Genomic DNA, 18,381 nt, shown 5'->3' with positions numbered 1-18,381 from the left:
ATGAAAGGGTAAAAGAAGATTACAGTCCAACAATGAAGTGTATCAGCCTGTGATATAAATGAAAGGCTACTAAGTTTGGAAAATTTTACAAATAAGCAAAAAGAGGACAAAAGGCAACAAGGCACAGTTCATCCTATTAAGGGGAAATACACCCATAAAAAATACATACATGTTAAAGCTGCCACATTTTATCATTCATAATAATACCATTATCAGTCTTAACCTGATAAATAGCTGTCGTACCCTCATATCGACACTGCTGCAACATGATGACGTATTTACGACTATGCACAGCAGCGACACACACGGACACACACATGGCTAAAAGCAAAAGTAACTTTGCTGCTGGATCCAACGAGCTGTTTCCAAAAAAGGGAGGATTTTGGTGTCGTTTTGATGACACAACCCTTCAGAACAAAAGAGCAGAGACACCACAGCACACGTATCCTAGCCCACATGTCACCATACAGTGACTAAATTGGCTGAGACGCGCAAGGATCCGTCTGATTCATTCATGGAAGACAGTAGGAAAAGCACAGGTGTAAATGATGAAATTAATGATGGCAGCGACCTGGTATTGTGCACGGTGCCTCACTGTCACAGTGTCGTGGCTTACAGAGACACTTATTTATTATTTATAGGTTATAGTTATTGGTAACATTAAGGATTTGACTACGAGTCAAAATGTCTGCTGTGAGAAAGGATCAGTTTGGGCTTTTGTCTCAATAATGGTTTAGTCTTGCTCGTCAAAATGTGAGTTGATTCATTTTCAGATGATTGACACATCAACTCATCCTTTCATTGTTTCAACAGTGTAATCAATAATTAATAAATATGAGCTTAGCTATGACAGATCATGGGAGTAGCTTTTAATTTTTAGATGTAAACAGCTCTGACATCAAACATCCCTGTTATTTTTGGAGTTTATTCTGCAGACACAAGCCATGTCCTCCCCGCAATATGAGCTCAAATTTATCTCTTGCTCCACTCCACACATTGTCCCCTCTCCCCTGTCAGTCCTGCCTGTGTACTGTTCTATCACATAAGCCAGAGAAGCCAGAAGACAAAACAAGCGCTCTTAAAATGTCCAGACTGGAAAAAACACACCTGTTGTGATGAGCTGAACTCAAGCACCACATGAGCATGTAGCGCAGATATCTGTGGCTATCTGTCACGAGGACTCCAGAGATAACACCCCCCACTAACAACTCCAAAAGAGCTCTCAATGGCCTTGATTAACCATTTGTGTTCAGTCCCACAGAAGTAACATGCTTCCGCAATTTCAATCCTCACTCTGGTTGCTTTTCTCGTCCTAATGATCACATGCAGTAGTAGAGGACTTGGAGTCGGGTGGTGAGGAGAGGCAGTGCTTCTGCTGGGGAAAACAATGCCGTGAGAGGAACTGGGAAAATGACGTTGTGTGCTACTGTACAAAGATACCACACAGTGTTCTAATGTATGTAAATTAAGGGGTTTTGAACGAGAGCTCACCACCAAATGAGAAAATCTCAGCGTCAAAGTTTGCACCCTGTTATCTAGGAGTCATTGTCAAAGTAAAAAAAGGGGCAAACATGAAGCAAAATACATGACAACAACTGCCAACCACCCTCTGCATGTGGCATTAAGACATGTGCGTTGGCATGATTGTTTTATCCCGTGGCTGAGAGATAATTCTTCATTAAAACAAGATTGTGCTCTGACTGTTGACAGAGGATATTCAGACTAATGAGCAAACACAGATGCTGAGGCCATGTTTGACCTTAAGCTATAAAACACAAGGGTCTGACATTCTCTGCCTGGATACAAAGAAGTGCACGCGCACACACACACACACACACACACACACACACACACACACACACACACACACACACCTTTCCTGAAGTACACATTACAGACTGCCCTACAGGGCACATTTGTTCAAACAGACCAAGAACAAGGAGAGCAGGTGGCGTTCGTCCTTACACACCTGCCAAAAAAGCAAAAAAAAAAAGAACAATAAAGTAGCTCTACTCTAGAGACATTTTTTTCTTGCTTTATTAAAAAAATATATTTTTAAAAGGCAGCTACGACCCAGTGGTGGAGTATATTTCAATCCAGACTGTTTAAAAAAAATATTGTATATTTTGTAAATGACAAGCTGTGAAACAAGAAACAAATGCTTCTCTGTAAAGGCTTGTTCATACATAGAGCTTCTCCGAGCTGAGGGCAAAGCTAATCTATAAATCATTAGAACCTGGCTCAGGCAATAATGAGAATAGTATTTCTTTTTTCATTCAAAGATCCGAACCTACTCCACTGGCAGAGATGAGAGAAGAGGGGCATAACGTCAGGGAGTAGAAAAAACTATACACATTTAATGAAAATACTAGAAATGTGGAGGTCCTGTCCTTTGCTCATAATTATTTCATGCCTCCTTTGGGGCAGAGAAAACTCCCATCTCAGCCTCCTAGCAAACCAACCAGTGTCTCCGGAGCAAGTCGCTGAGTGTGTGCACAGCTGAGACCGGCTAATTAAATGAGGGTTGAGGAACATTATCCTCTTTGTCACCAGGCAGCACACTGGACCTGATGAAAGGCACAAGAGTTCCTGTTTGACATGATCATGCGCTGACTGTGGAAGAAAATCTAAAGGGTTGAGCTGATTTTTGCAGGAAATACAGAAAACAGCAAATTCCTTTTGTCTCAAGGCAAAGTCAGGCAACAATCTCATTTATTCTAATACTGCCCTGCTCTTGTGTACGAGCTCTCCTCTTGTGCTGGCTATGCCACAAGGACCTCAGAGTGTGAACAGCAAATCAGGCCATCTAACAGCAGGTCACTTTACTGCCGCAACTCTGACACACACCAGCAGCCCCGGGAGCTACTTACCCAATTTACCCTGCTTGGACACAAAAACTGTGGCATGCTACGGTGAAATTGCTTTTTTAGCTTTTTGAGAGATACAACAGTACAGGAGTCTGAGGTGCAAACTCCAGATAACACAGCAGAACGGACATGACGGCAGAGAAAATGACAACCCTGAAACGGACAGAAATACTGGGCCAAAAAAACATTCCTCACAAAAGTATGTAAATAAGCAGGCCCGGCAGTGAAAAGCACTGATAATTGGGATTCATTGGTTTTACAATATGTACATGGCACACAGTGTACACAGCTGCTTCAGGCCAATAGGAGAGTGGCCTGAGAGGCCAGGGCCATGAAAGGTAGGTTCACAATGAAGGATCACTTCAAAAGAACTTGTAAACAATGGCGAGCCCATTTCATTCAGCCCCGCATGTAGATAATCAGCTAAAAATAAACACGACCTCCTCCATCGCAGGCATCATTCACCAAGCGCTAGCAGTCCAAGGGACAGCCAGCGAATTTTCCCATCAAAATAAAATATTTATGTTGGAAAATAAATGTCAAATGAGATCTAATTTAGCATGAAGACTGGCTAAAGGTCTCGCAGATAGCATCTTATACACAGAACCATCTTGATGGGACATCTGTCATTGCTTGATGCCTCTGCCCTTGTCTTCGTGCCTTCTCCCTGAAAGGTCACCGGTAAAAGCTACTTAATGCCTCCTAAAAACAATCTGCATGCACATTGTGACTAATAACTGACAGATCGACATCATAACAACAAGCTGTGCATTCACCTGTTAACACTGATAAAAATATGACAATGAAAAATACTCACACAATCAGCTACAGAGGTGCCTATTAGACCCCAAACAGGTCAAACTAATCTACCTCCAGCTCTAACAATGCTAAGCTACATCACTACAGAGCTGCTAAAACGACCACCAGATTCTACTGTGAGCCTAAGATGTACTGACCTGCTCACCTCAGGACCTACAGCCCTCCCCCCAGAGCGGACAGGAGCTCAGAGAAAATAATCAGTGGGGCTGTAGTAGAGGCGTCTAGCAACCTCCAGACGAGTGTAGTTGCGGAGGATCCAGGCCTGCGTGGGACTGTTGTTACAGTACTCCACCGTGGGGCCATAGGTGCCATCCTCCAGACGGCTGATGGTCAGACATGATTGGGTGATGATGTGGAGGAAGGTGTGCTTCTGCGGCGAGCCGGGAGTGAGAGGGACACATGGTAGTTAAGGTAAATCTGACAATCATCAGTTATCCTTAAATGAATCCATCTGGTCGTCAGAGCCAACTTTTCCAGCTCAGTAAGAGATGATCTTTCAGTGACGGTCAACACAAAAATGTGTTGTTTATTTATAGTGAGGAGGTTTTAAGATGAGCTTCTGATACAATCTGACAGTTCTGCTGCGTCAACATGAAATATTTCAAATATTCACAGCTTCTCAAAGAAAAGATTGAATTCCTGCACACTGTCAGCACTTTATTAGTTTATAAGACACAACATTTTGCTGGGTATTGAATTCACATTGTGAAACAACGACATCTTTATTCTAAAGCCACAGGATCTAACAACAAAAAATCAAAAGGGGGATCAGATCTCAAAACATGAGGTAATTACCACATCAGCAACTGATAAAAACATCCTTAAAATGAGACAAACATCATCCAATATCTGTACAATACAAATAAAAATGGTAAAAAGAATAGATTTTTATATGCTACTAAAAAATTTGATGGGGGATTCAAAGCAATTTTTTATCACTGGCTACTGGTTATTGTCTCATCTGCCTCCTTTACCTCCTTTCTGAACTTTTTTTTGTTGATATCACCCCATCTAGTCTTTTAAATAATAACTGTTGTAATTGTTTTCTGCTTTTGTATAGGTATGGTATAGTATAGTATAGTATAGTATAGTATAGTATAGTATAGTATAGGATAGTATAGCATAGTATAGTATCATTTTTATCAAGTCAAAAGATCAAATTGATGCTGTGATTGTGTAACTGAAGTTCCTGAAAACCAAACAAATACGGATGCCTCATATCAGCCAAACAATGTTGTTCAGTGTAATTAAACCCAAACAGATATGGTATTGTAGAGTAAATGTACAGTATTTAAGTCCTCACATGACCAACTTGTGATCATTTGAGAATTTTTTCTTTATTTTTCTCTATCTATACCATTCATCTCAAAAAGATGTTGTTTCACATTGTGATGCCTGATGAAGATCCATGACTCCAGTGTTATGTCTCTGAATGAATTCAGTGCTGATGGTGTGCGGGAATTCAACCTTTTCTTTTATGTGATTGCAATTTCCTACACATTTGTGCACCATTATACTTAGTTTAAATATTCAAGGCTTGAAACAATGAAGAAATCTGGCTTACTTACATTTTGGCAGCTCAGCTATCTTTGTGGATAGCTAAACTACAGCCTCTGCTACACTAACACAAAACCTTCTATGTAAACCCAAGTAAAAGGCACAGGTTGAGAACTAGCAGAATCTTTTTGACTGCCATAATGCATGGAAGTGGTTTATTCCTGTGGGATTGTTCCTGGCTGAAACAGCAGAGCAGGTGGAAAAATAGGGGAGGGCTGTCTGTTACGGTTGTGAATGAATATATGAGGAAAATATGGAAAAGTCAGGTTTTCCTGTGAAAATGAAACTGATGACCAGATGAAATGTTAATGGTACTGTAGTAACCCTGGATTCAGCCCCTGACTGTCACACCTGGGCTAAAAATAGCCTCGACCACTGACAGCGGTGAAACCCCAACGCTGTTTACGACAGAGACCAGTCCTCTAAGTTCATGAATTATTCATGTTTTTCATATTAAGAATGCACCCAGAGAACAAAGTGTAATAAAAGTATTTCTCCTAGGATTTGTTCAGTGCTTGATGGAAAGGCCTGCAGGCTTCCTCACCTTGTCATAACCACATGTCAGCGACAGGATATCTCAATCACTGAGAAATAACACTGTATTGAGTGAAGTCTTTTCTTACCCTCTCCCAGTGGTTGAAAAAAAAAACTACATAAATTGTTAATACAAAAGATGCTTTCTGAGTTGTATAATCCATAATGTACTTTGAGTTCTGAGTCCGCGGGGCTTGAGGAGAATATTTTGAGTTTTCCCTATGAGATTCAAAATGCCTTGCTGCTTTCCATTTAAGAGCTTACAAACATCTGTTTCTGCATTTGATTGAATACTGGAATGATAAGACTAATACAGATTGCATAAGCAGGAGTATTAAGTAAAATGTCTAATATGCAGTTTTTGGCATCGTCATTTATCTAATTTTAGTTTCCATTCTGGTGCTACAATACCACAAATGAATCAACCGTGACTCAAACTGTATATTGTAGAATTTCAGCAGTGTCATATGTGAGTGTGTCTATAATGAACCACACATGAAAATACATTAGGATCAGGTTATTTGTTTTTCATCCCCATCCATCAAAGATGTAATCATTGTTTTGTTTTGGTGTCTAAGATATTATGTTAGCTTTACCTTTAGCTCTGACAAATTTATAATCAAGTTGAATATTTGTCATTATTGTAAATACAACGTATTGCTTAATTGTTAAGTGGCTAAGTGGATACTGTACATTGATGACAACTGTAGGGTGTTTTTATTTATAATAAATATAAATATTTTGTAATTTAGGAACAAAATCCACTTTAGATTCATTTGAACCCTTTTAGCAAAATAGACCCAGTTCACATAGAGATATCAATGATCTACTCTAATGACACTTCACAGTCCACACACTCTTACAGGATCTCATCATATACTGGAAGCACAGGTACAAACTATGGGGCACTATTCAGACGGGGTGACTTGAACAGCTTACCTCAAAATCATATTCCCATTTGCCAACATACTATGTGAAAGCAGAGAACATGAGAGGAGAGACAGAGGTGCTGGGTGGAAAAAAGTGACTCAACTTCTGTTTTGCTAAAAAAAAAAAAAAAACTGGCATACAGCACCCTCTGGTGGCTGAAACCAAGTACTCAAATTTCCACATTGCAATACCCAAATCCTTAATGTGCACTACCACACATGCAATCTCACCAGACACAGGCAGACACAATCCATCAGCATTTCATCAAAGTCATTTTCAATACATCAGCCATCAGGAAGCAGAGATGGCTGCCTGCACTAACAGCCCCGTTACGGATTATTTGGCTACTCTGGGGAACATAGATCCTACCTCGGCATCGTACTCAAACATCTGATTGCCCTTCATGTGGTGACACTTGAGCATGACGACAGGTCCGTTGAGGCGGGAGACGTCCAGACAGAGGTCATCTGTCCTAATTTCTTTGTCCGCCGTGTATGAGAACACCTGGAAACAAGATGTCTTGCTCAGAAGATGAAAAGCATCACCAACACCAACATTATTCATTGCTGTGCATTCAAGACACAATGAGGAGTTATTACCAGACTGATTATATTAATTCTTGATATTACCGTGAATTACATTAGATTTCTTCATGATTTGTGTGGTACCAAAACGGATTTACACTTGGCTAATGATTTAAGTGTTCTGTAAAGAAATCGTATTTAAACTCCCCTTTTATGTGTTTTTCTGTTACTAGATGATTGCCCTACATAATATCCTATAACAAGAACAGAGGGAACAATGATTAGATACGATTCTTGGCGCAAACCTTAAAATGCCAAAGATGTCACAGTGACTCACAGCTACATCAACAGTGCACTTTTAAAACGAGAGAGAAAAACTTGGCAAAAACCCAGACCTCAGTGGATTGATTTCAAAGTTGGCAGTTCACACACTGGTCCAAACTGATTGCGCTCAAATTTTCTAGCAAAGGCAAAATCCCAAAGCTCATGTGTCCAAGATAAAAAAAAAGTATCTAAAGCTCGGTAGCTGAATGTTAATTCAAAACAAAAATACTTATTCTACATTCCATTCACAGCACTTCTAAATCTCCAAATAATGTTTCCAGTTTGAACTATGTGTGTAGATAGTTTTAAAAACAAAAAGAACCCATTATAGAGTTGGATTATACTAAAAATTACAAACTGAATGGACTGTATATACATGATATATATGGTAAATAAGAATAAATAGTAAAATCGAAGCGTTTATACGTCCTCACCTGGTTGCCGCCCATGCCATGACAGTTGAAAAAGCCAACTTTCTCGTTCTCCTTTCTTCCCATGTTGTCCACACACTGGTTGGTCTCAACATTTCTGATCTGCCACCAAGAAAAACAGTGTTACAAGTTTATCTGTGCTCAAATTTGAAAATTAACTTCACAAGTTTACACTGTCCTTCAATTTTCACAGACCTTTGCATGTCTACATTATATTTCATTTTAGTGATATAAAGTTTATAAAGTATTACAATTTTATTCAAGGAGGGGTATAATTCATAAAGTGTATTTATTATTTGTCAGTACCTCAGGCTACATGTATTACGTGATATTTTCATTCTCAAACACAAGCCAGGCAGACCCTGCTCAATATTTCTCATTAAAATCGCATAATCTTTCCTACACCATTTTTTTTAAATTTTAACTCATGTTTTTATGACTGTCCTCTTCTTTAATGTGTTTATTATTATTCTATTATTATTCATTAAACAATTCATTTGTTAATGGGCTATTTGATGGACAGAAATTTAATTTGAAATTATTTTGACAGTTAATATTAGTACGTTTTTTTTTTCCATGTAAACATTTTCTGGATCCTCTGTGGAATTAGTTACAGAAAACATAGATCACATTTTCTGACCTTTTGTAGACAACATGATTTTCTGTCATAGAGATGAATCAATAATGAAAACAATCATTAGTTGCAGGCCTAGTTTTACAAATGTTGTATCTGGTCTAGCTGCCTTCACTTTAACCAACCAACTCTATGACCAAAGATAACGCATTACAAGCAGCACCAATGGTATGAAATGGTATACACTTCCTGATTCCTAAGTGGGCGTGGTCACGATTGCCTGTTCATGTCAAAGCCTACCAACAGTACAATACAACACTAGATACAGTATGAATTTCCGCCCGATTTTGACGCTCGTTTTTATCCGCTAGCTTAATATCTGATCAACTTAGTATACATAATAATAACAATAATAGAATTATTAAGCAAAGAAATACAAGTTTTATGTCAGTTATAACTTCTAATTCATGGTCTCACATATAAGTCCCTCGTAACTTTATGTGGCTGGTGTTGGTGGTGGAGGGTGTTGCTAAGATAGAGACAGGTCTCAAATACAGTTAATATTCTCCTGATCTGTCGGTCTGAAAAAATACGATTTTGATGTCAGAATGTTTGGAAGATCTGTGGAAATATGAAATATTGAAAGCTTTTGAAATATTGAGGCTAAAGAATCTGTTATAATCTGTGATGACGTTCACTTCTCCCATTGGAATGAATAGGATCAGACAGGTGGAGAAAACCATGTGAGACACAGTTACAGGAAATAACTGTAAATGAGCCGCCACCTTTCTCAACTGTGTCTGCTTTAACCAACCCGATGGCAGCACCTTACTGTGTAAGATGCACGCGCTGCTGATGCAGAGCCCAGATGACACACAATGCACAGCATCAGTGTTGTAAGTTTGTCACAGAAAACCCAAGTGACTGTCAGAACTGTTTTCTCATTTTTAAGCCCACTGATCCCTTAAGAACTTAAAGGTTTTAGCTAACATCATGTACATGACAGATACCGTGTCACCAACTTACTGTATGTTAATCCAACTTCTATTTCTCCTACTTCACTTTACAAGCTGAAACAGATAAGTGATCTGCCAACACCGTTCAGAGGAACCACTGATATCACAGCTCCTACTGACTTTATAGTCAAGTCAGCTGTCTCATGAGCTCATACATCCACAGAGCTAAAGCTAAGCTGGCTCTATATGTTGCCTAAGCAACTTATTATGCCTATCATGCAGGAACAGAATGGCGTTCATAATTAAGTGATATAAAACCTAATGGTTCCAGCTGTTAAAGAGAGGCTGGCTGTGCTATGGAGGATGAGCATCACTCGGAGGAAGTCTGGTGGAGCTGAGGGGCTGCAGTGGCTACACAGAGAGCTTGTGCTGCAGTACAGCAGAGCAGTACCTAAATATCCTCTCCTCCTCAGCAGTATGAATGTTGAAGGATTACAAGCTCATTCGCCATTAGTTCTTCGACTGACATTGCTTTTAAATGGCCTCCATCTATTGTACAGACGGCACACTGGATGTCGGCTCTGACTTTCCCCTGTGCTGCACCGCTGTCAGCACAGAGCCATGGGCATCAAGAGGCAAAGTCAGATCACTTCAAAAAAAATCCTCTTTTTTCCCATGTGAGTGGGAACTCACTAATAAAAGGAGCTTAAACTTCTGTTATCTTCAAAACAATTAACTATGAATTCTCAGGCCTTAGCTGCAAATTATCAGACACTTCCCACAATATCCTTTTTAATTTCTAAAGGGACTACTTTGTAGTCCAATCTCTGCTCTAATCATCTTGTGAAACATTTTCTAACAGTTTCTAATATATTTATATAACGGGGAAATACTTCTCTTCTACAACTACATTGTGTTTTAAAATTCATTTTAGCTCAAGTACAATACAAAGCTGTACCATGAGACTGTGTAGAACATATGCACAAGCCTAATCTCACCTCGCGACAATGCACACCTTAACTGCGTAAACAAAAGATTGGGATCAATACCAACTACATGAACATACCCTTGTTTTGTTTTTTTATCACACGTATTCAGAACGAACAGCTGGGGATGTTTGTATTTTTATCTCCTTTCGATGAGCCTTTGCTGGATTCTGAGACTTTCAGCTTTATCTCGCAGCAATAATGTCTTTCTGAAAACACAGCCCAGAAGCTACAAGGACATATCTGACTGAATGCAGATGGAGCAGCCCAGTGTATCTGCTGCATTATGGGAGATCAGAATACATGAAAGCTCATACTTCACCAAGTGAGTAGTATCTTCTTGGGATCTGGGAGTCTGGGTAGATGTTCTCTAGATACCAGGAAAATGGTTTGCACTTCAAGGCCTCGCGGAGGGCTTTACGGGAAGAAACGTCTCCATAGTCCACCCGCATCACGCCTGCGGATGAAATGCAGAGGCAAGGAGTAAGACTTGTGTATAGCTGCACATCAGTCACTATTCACCTTTGGATTTACATTTATTTTGGTCCTGTTTTCTTGCACCACCAAAACTAAACACCAGAGGGACCCTTAACCAGCTTCCATCCTTACCTGAAAACACGGGCTGTGTATGTGGGTCATCACGGAAGGATTATCTATTCAATGTTTTTGATGAAAAGTCATATCCTATTCATACAAACGGTATACTGGTGCAACATCTGTGCTATACATGTGTTGTGAAGTACGTTACTTCAACAGCATGGAAACTGCAAGAGGCATCAGTCTTAGTGAAACTGAACACTGAGGAAGGACAAGGCGGCGACTGGGCACAGACACTTACAAACACATTAGGCAGATGGTTTCTCCCCAGAGTGCCTCTCAAGGACTCAAAGCTTGCATGTACATAGATCCAGGGGGGTAATTTATCATGAAAGAACATGATTGCAATAGGGGAAAATAGAGTACAATTTTCAAAAACCAGCCAACATGTAAGACCAACAGTAAAGCGCAGTATATTTATCCATCAAACACAAGGCGGGCAATGCAAACAGCACCTTCTATAATACCAGCAACGTCTTACACTTTAATCAGGAAAATACAAATTTCAAGTTGGCAGATAAAAGCAGTGAGCTGAAGGCCGCTCTTCCTCCCCTGGCTCTCTATTTCCCCTTTTCTCTCTCTGTAGGGTCTGGGCATCACATGTTGCAGATGATGAATAGCCTCTTTGATCTTGAAATCACCAGTGCAGAGGAGGGACGAGAAGGGAGATGCACTTTTAATAGGATCACTCGGTGCCACTCCCAAACTCAGCCTCAGCATCATACTGTGTTCTTCTGTGCCAATAAGTGAGGTCTGGCAGCAGCGTGGCCCAGATCATTCTCCCTAATGTCCTGGAGGAACAGACAGTCATTGCGGGGCCACAGCACACAGTTAGACTCATCCATCACAAACCCAGCTCTGTCTGCACACTTGCCTGCGGAGAATCCCGCCTGACTGAGCGGAGGGGAAGGTCGCAATTTGTGCCATAACATCGGCAGATTACGGATGATCCCTTATAGGTTGGCTGGCATCTAAAACACTTAACCAGAGATTTCCGGAGCACTGCCGTCTGCTAAAGGGTAATCACATTACTAAGTCGACAGATGGAGAGCTACTCGTCCCTCTGTCTGCATAGTGGTATACTTCTAGTTTGTCCGGGTGTTCGAGCTCTGGTGGAGCTCTCAGGAAAACGCTAAAAACGTGTCTGAATGTAGGAACTTATTAATTCCACTTTGCCAATGACAAAAGCTGCATTAAATTCCCATGTAAGACAAAGTAAAAGGAGAATTCTTAAATGAGTAAGAAAAAGTACATGAAAGAAAGGAACAGACTAAAAGAGAGCTGGCAAGTCTTTCCTTTTCACAATTTGCTAAATGTAATATCAGCCAGCACAGAAGTAGCACAGAGGCGTTTCGTAATGAGGATTGTTCATATCTGCTTTTGAACAGCAGTGCACAATGAATAAAACATCTATTAAATTCTCAACTCAACTTTACTCTATATGCCCTGAAACTTTTAAACCATGAAGAATTTATGCCATTTTAGCATCGTCTTCAATGTGTGATTCTGCTCTTCCAGTGGCAGAAAGATGCAGTCACACGGAGGCAGTTTCATTGCTCTGTACCTGGTGATATGATATAGAAGAAGTCTTTGAAATCATCCATCCACACTTCGGCCAGGCGCCTGTTGTTCTTGTTGATGACTTGGCCCGTTCCTCCGGGGAAGCTGTATGGGGTGGCCTTCCGGAAAACATGGCCCACGTGGGAACATGTTACAATTTCCAAAGAGCCACCGCACTGCCAGATCTGCACACACACATCAAGTTCAATTTATATAGTATGTGGCAAGAAAACAAACAAACACGCTCAACTCAAACTTACAAAACATTGGTGCATGTCAGTTCCCTTAATTGACTGTACATAAAGGAAACCGATTAAAGATCTGCCACCAATTTAGCTTTTTATAATTCTGAGAGCAGTGTGGCAATAGGAGACCATCATAAGACAGACTGCTTTACTGCTAGTGACTGGATGCTGCAGCAGAGTGGGCTGCTTTGAAACAGCATCACAGCAAAACCACATAATGTGGACAGACAATACTCCTGTTTTGTTGCATTACAACCTGCAATTAAGATGGATATTTTGGGCGTTTGTACAATTTGATTTTGACAACCTGCCTCCCACTCTTAAGGTGCAAAATATTTTTTTTATTGTAACAAACAATAATTGAGACAGAAACCAGATATCCTACATGTGCATAAAGTCAATACTTTGAATGGCCTCCATTTATTGCAATTACAGCAGCAAGTCTCTTAGGGTATGTCTCTATTAGCTTAGCATATCTAGCCACTGGGATTTTTGCCCATTCCTCAAGGCAAAACTGCTCCAGGTCCTTCAAGTGCAGTGGGATGCATTGCAATCTTCAAGTCATTCCACAGTCTCAGTTGGATTGAGGTTTGGGCCATGACCAGGCCACTGCAATACATTCAAATGTTTCTCTTTAAACCATGTCAGTGTAGCTTTTGCTGCATGTTTAGGGTCATTGTCCTGCTAGAAGGTGAACCTCCGTCCCAGTCTCAAATCTCTGGCAGACTGAAGAAGGTTTTCCTCAAGAGCTGACCCTGCTATCCATCTTTCCTTCAATCCTGAAGCCGCTGGATTATTTTGAAAATCCATTTTAATTCCAGGTTGTAATGCAACACAACAGAAAAACACTCAAATACTTTCACAAGGCTTCAAAATATAGTTGAAATTTGAGAAAAATAAGTGTAGTTAAATACATGTAGACTGTGGATCAGATTTAGAAAGGAAGCATCAGCGTTCATGCTCCATCTGGTGTCTGCTCAATTCATTCATCATCTGTTATTTCTCTTTTAACCTGCATCTTACAGTCAGAGTAGACTTTATTAAGGACATTTCATCTTGCTTCTTCTGCATGTCGTCTTTGAGCATATTTAAAACACATGCCTACCTTCATGGTCCCCAGAGGATGAATTGTAGTGACTCTGGTGACCCCTTAACTTTAATTTTAGCACCATCATCAGGACACATTTTGATTTGTCTGGCACTTTTTAACCATATACCCCTAAAACTAATTGCTCTCCCATCAGCCTCAGCTGTGCTTTGTTGTTAATTAGCAAATGTTAGCATGGTGACATTAACATTTAGCTTTAACCACCGCTGTGCCTAAGTACAGCCTCACAGAGCTGCCTGCACTGTAGATTCCTCTTGTGTTTTTTATATATCAGTCATTTTCTTTCAGCCACAGGTGATGCTGCATCAATCACTCACGTAGCCATAAAAGGAAGCACATGATCAGCAACAATAGGAAAGGATAGGAAACAATTATTGATTGGTATTGAGGGGCCCAAAGTGTGCCAAGAAAACCTTCCCCTACTATCCTACTAACTGTGTGTCTCAGCAGAAATCCAGATTCATCAGATCAGGATACGTTTTTCCAGTCTTCAACTGCCCGGTTCTAACGAGCCTGTGCCCACTGCAGCCTCAGATCTCTGTTCTTGGCTGACAGGAGTGGAACCTGATGTGGTCTTCTGCTGTTGTTGCCCATCCACCCCACAGTTTGACCTGATGTGCACTGTGAGATGCTTTTCCGCTCACCACAGTTGTAAAAAGCGGTTATCTCAGTTACCATAGCCTTTGCGCCAGCTCCAACCAGTGTGGCCATTCTCCTCTGACCTTTCTCTTCAACAAAGTGTTTCCATCCACAGAAATGCTGCTCACTTTTGCCGATCTTTTTTGTTTTTGGCAGCATTCTGAGTAAAATCTCTAGAGACTTGTGTGTGAAAATCAGCAGTTTCAGAGATACTCACACCAGCCTGTCTGGCACCGACAATTATGCTGTGGTCAAAGTCACTAAGATCAGATTTTTCCCCCATTCTGATGTTTGATGTGAACATGAAACTCCTGACCTGCATCTGCATGATTTTATGCATTGCACTGCTGCCACATGATTGGCTGATTGAATAATTGCATGGATATACAGGTGTATATGTGTATAGTCAGTCTGTGAGCAGTCAAGTACAGTTAGAGTCTGTGCACGGTATGAATAGACCTTTGTTGTGCAGATGCACAAATAGCTCAGAGAAAAAGAGAAAGGGACACAGATATGTTTCAGTGAATTGGTGTGTGCCCACAGTAAATCACCCTCCTCTTTGTCAGGCACTTACTCTGAAAGACATTTCCAGGTTCTCTCCACCCCAGATATCCATGCCTGGATCATAGCTTCCTATTTCTTCAAAGTATGTTTTGTCTATAGAGAACAATCCCCCTGCCATGGTGGGAGTCCTGAAAGAGACACATGACAAATTAAGACAAAAACCATTAAAATTCTTTTGTAATATTATGTCTCCTCCTGCTGTATTTATTAGTATCTTTGTGTAACTCTGAGGAACATTCAGAATATAATAAAAGACCATTTTGTTTGACAATTTGATACAAAGCCTTAGAGGGGTAATTACTTTCATCTTTTAATTAATTCTATGTTGAAGTCTGCCCTAAATTAAGGATAAAGTTTGTGGCTGGGATTAGCATGCAGAAGACAAATTGTATCCAGTTTTGTGAATTCCCAAAAAATGCAACTGTGAGCAGAGTTTCTATTTGCCTATTTTTGAAACAAATGAACTAATACACACTCACACTGCAATACAGCACAATCACAGCTATGCATATGCTATTTATGCAGTTGTTTGCATCAGTGGTATACACAAAGGAAAAAGATCTATTTCTATCTGCAGATAAAAATGGCAATTTTCATAACAGACTTCCTGTGAAGAAATTTAAATAACCATGTTTCCTCTGTAGCCTGCTGCCATGACAGATAAATCCACTCTCAGCTGGGATGAAAAACTGAGAACTAACATCTGTTTGAACTCGCAAAAGCGTCCTTTCTTTTCTTGTGGAATGTGGCATCTTTTCTGTTTGTTCTTCATCAAAAACATTAAGTGGGAAGTCAGTCACACATTCCTCTCAGAGGAGGAAGAAACACTGTCTGTGTGTACCTGACAGGAAGTGTTCTGTCCCCTTTGCGTCGATCCATCTCCCGCTGGGGAACTGGGTACCAGCGGAAATTCAGCTTCCAGTTGAATCCTCCATAGGTCATATCGGAGCCTGCCATGTACTCAAACGTCTCGTCACTGATGACATCGATGATAGGGCACACCACTGCTGTCCTGAAGGACACAAGTAGTGAAGTGTAAGATTCGATGTTCAGATAAAATGTGAACTTTGCACTAAAACAAGTAATGATTTAACAAATGTAAAACATCACGTGGAAAGGGGGCGTGGCATATTATTATCTTCTGTGTGTTTTTAACATCCAAACCCAGATAATCGGCCCTATCAACTCTGAATGTGAACAAATCAGGTTCTGGTCTTTAACTGTTTCTTTCTCAAGTAGGGGAAGAACTGAACTGCTCAGTGAAAGCACACTAAAGCTGCGACTAACTACTGTTTTCATTATTGATTATTATGTAGATTTTTTTATTAATCATAACAGCTGCAATCAGCTGAATGTTCACTTCAATGTTCAATGGATCAGTCATCATTTAGTCTATTAAAATAATGCAAACAGCCTCTTCAGATGTCTAGTGTTGCTGTTTTCTCCAACCAACTGTTTAAAGATGTTCAATTTGCAATGCAACAGTAAATCATCACATGTAACAACCAGAAAACAGCACATATTTGGCAATTTTGGTCGATTAAATGACGCAAAGAATTCAGCAATTATCAAAATGATTAAATAAAGAAATATTAGTAGTAATGATATTAGTCATAATAAATGTACAGTGCAGTGGCTGTCATGAACCAAGGTAAAATCATATACGTACTGTTTGCTGAAAAATACATGCACTTTGTCATAGGATGGTCATGGGCAAAAGAGTATCTTCATCTAAAAGAACCAGCCAGGATATTTAATTTCCAGATTCCTCAGGTTAAAGACAAACTGAAGAAAGTGTCCTTCATAAACTACACTGATCAGCCATAACATCATGGCCACTGACAGGTGAAGTGAATAACACTGATTATCTTGTTACAATGGCACCTGGCAGTGGGTGGGATATATCAGGCAGCGAGTGAACATTTTCTCCTTGTAGTTGATGTGTTCGAAGTAGAAAAAATGAGCAAGCGTAAGGATTTGAGCGATTTGGACGAGGGCCAAATTGTGATGACTAGGTGACTGGGTCAGAGCACCTCCAAAACTGCAGCTCTTGTGGGACGTTCCCAGTCTGCAGTGGTCAGGACAAACTAAAAATGGGAGTTTGTTGCGTATGGGGCTGTGTAGCCGCAGACCAGTCAGGACCAAGTACACCCCTTCATGGAAACGGTATTCCCTGATGGTAGTGGCCTCTTTCAGCAGGATAATGCCCCTGCCACACTGCAAAAATGGTTCAACAACGGTTTGAGGAACAACAACGAGTTCGACGTGTTGACTTGGCCTCCAAATCCTCTAGATCTCAGTCCAATCAAGCATCTGTGGGATGTGCTGGAAAAACATGTCCAATCCATGGAGGCCTCACCTCGCAACTTACAGGACTTCAAGGATCTGCTACTGATGGCTTGGTGCCAGATACCACAGCAGACCTTCAGAGGTCTAGTGGAGTCCGTGCCTCGATGGTTCAGGGCTGTTTTGGTGGCAAATGGGTGACCTACTCAATATTAGGCGGGTGGTCATAATGTTATGGCTGATCCGTGTATATGATCATTGCAAGGTGTCAAAATCCATGACTGGCTCTAACTACTGTAATAAAAACTTTTTCTTGCCTTCATATTACATATTCAATACTATTGTTTAATGATTATTGATTGTAATATGATACCATCTTATTATTGTATGAAATGCTGTTGTCCAAATCAGTGATTACAAGCATGTTGTAATTAAAACTAACATCATGAAGAGCTGTGAAGAAGTAAAGACTTTTTCTCTTCCGCAGAACAAAGTTTATCGCATTGAACACTGAACACCTTATTAACACACACACATATATATATATATATATATATATATATATATATATATATATATGTAAGAGATATCAAATTGTAATATAGTATATATCAGTATTGGATTAAATGTTAATATCACAAATCTGATTTCGACCATATCTCTCAGCCCTTCATTTGATTTAACAAAGCTACCTGTACTATCAATCATGTGAATTTGTAGGGAACATGTGGTGTACTTTCTGCACCATCTCATCAGTCTGTGCCCAGAATTATAGACATCAATACATGTGCAGCAGCATTCAGTAAAAGTGTAATGGCTCCTTAATATAATATTCTGAGTCATACGATACTGATTTCTTCCTGAGGGAAAATAAATGTGT

General features: G+C 40.1%; 1 protein-coding gene across 3 annotated transcripts in view; it reads right to left on the bottom strand.

The window, feature by feature from the left end:
- The window catches only part of galnt13 (polypeptide N-acetylgalactosaminyltransferase 13), a 39,313-nt gene that overhangs the window by 4,391 nt on the left and 16,541 nt on the right, over nt 1-18,381 (bottom strand). For 2 of the 3 annotated variants that reach the window (XM_071469860.1, XM_071469943.1), the window contains exons 6-12: nt 16,057-16,227; nt 15,226-15,343; nt 12,664-12,844; nt 10,820-10,959; nt 7,990-8,088; nt 7,077-7,211; nt 3,824-4,056 (exon numbers count right to left, since the gene is read on the bottom strand). In XM_071469860.1, coding sequence (XP_071325961.1) covers nt 3,871-4,056; nt 7,077-7,211; nt 7,990-8,088; nt 10,820-10,959; nt 12,664-12,844; nt 15,226-15,343; nt 16,057-16,227 — 1,030 coding nt within the window. In that variant the 3' untranslated portion in view covers nt 3,824-3,870. The remainder of the gene's footprint in view (nt 1-3,823; nt 4,057-7,076; nt 7,212-7,989; nt 8,089-10,819; nt 10,960-12,663; nt 12,845-15,225; nt 15,344-16,056; nt 16,228-18,381) is intronic. The other variant, XM_071470023.1, reaches the window with a different exon arrangement.

The sequence above is a fragment of the Trachinotus anak genome, unplaced genomic scaffold (genome assembly GCF_046630095.1).
Source record: "Trachinotus anak isolate AG129_WGS33_773 ecotype Australia unplaced genomic scaffold, CSIRO_AGI_Tana_v1 ptg000001l, whole genome shotgun sequence".
NCBI lineage: Eukaryota > Metazoa > Chordata > Actinopteri > Carangiformes > Carangidae > Trachinotus > Trachinotus anak.
The sequence above is the reverse complement of the archived record's forward strand: the minus strand, read 5'-3'. Positions and strand labels throughout refer to the sequence as shown.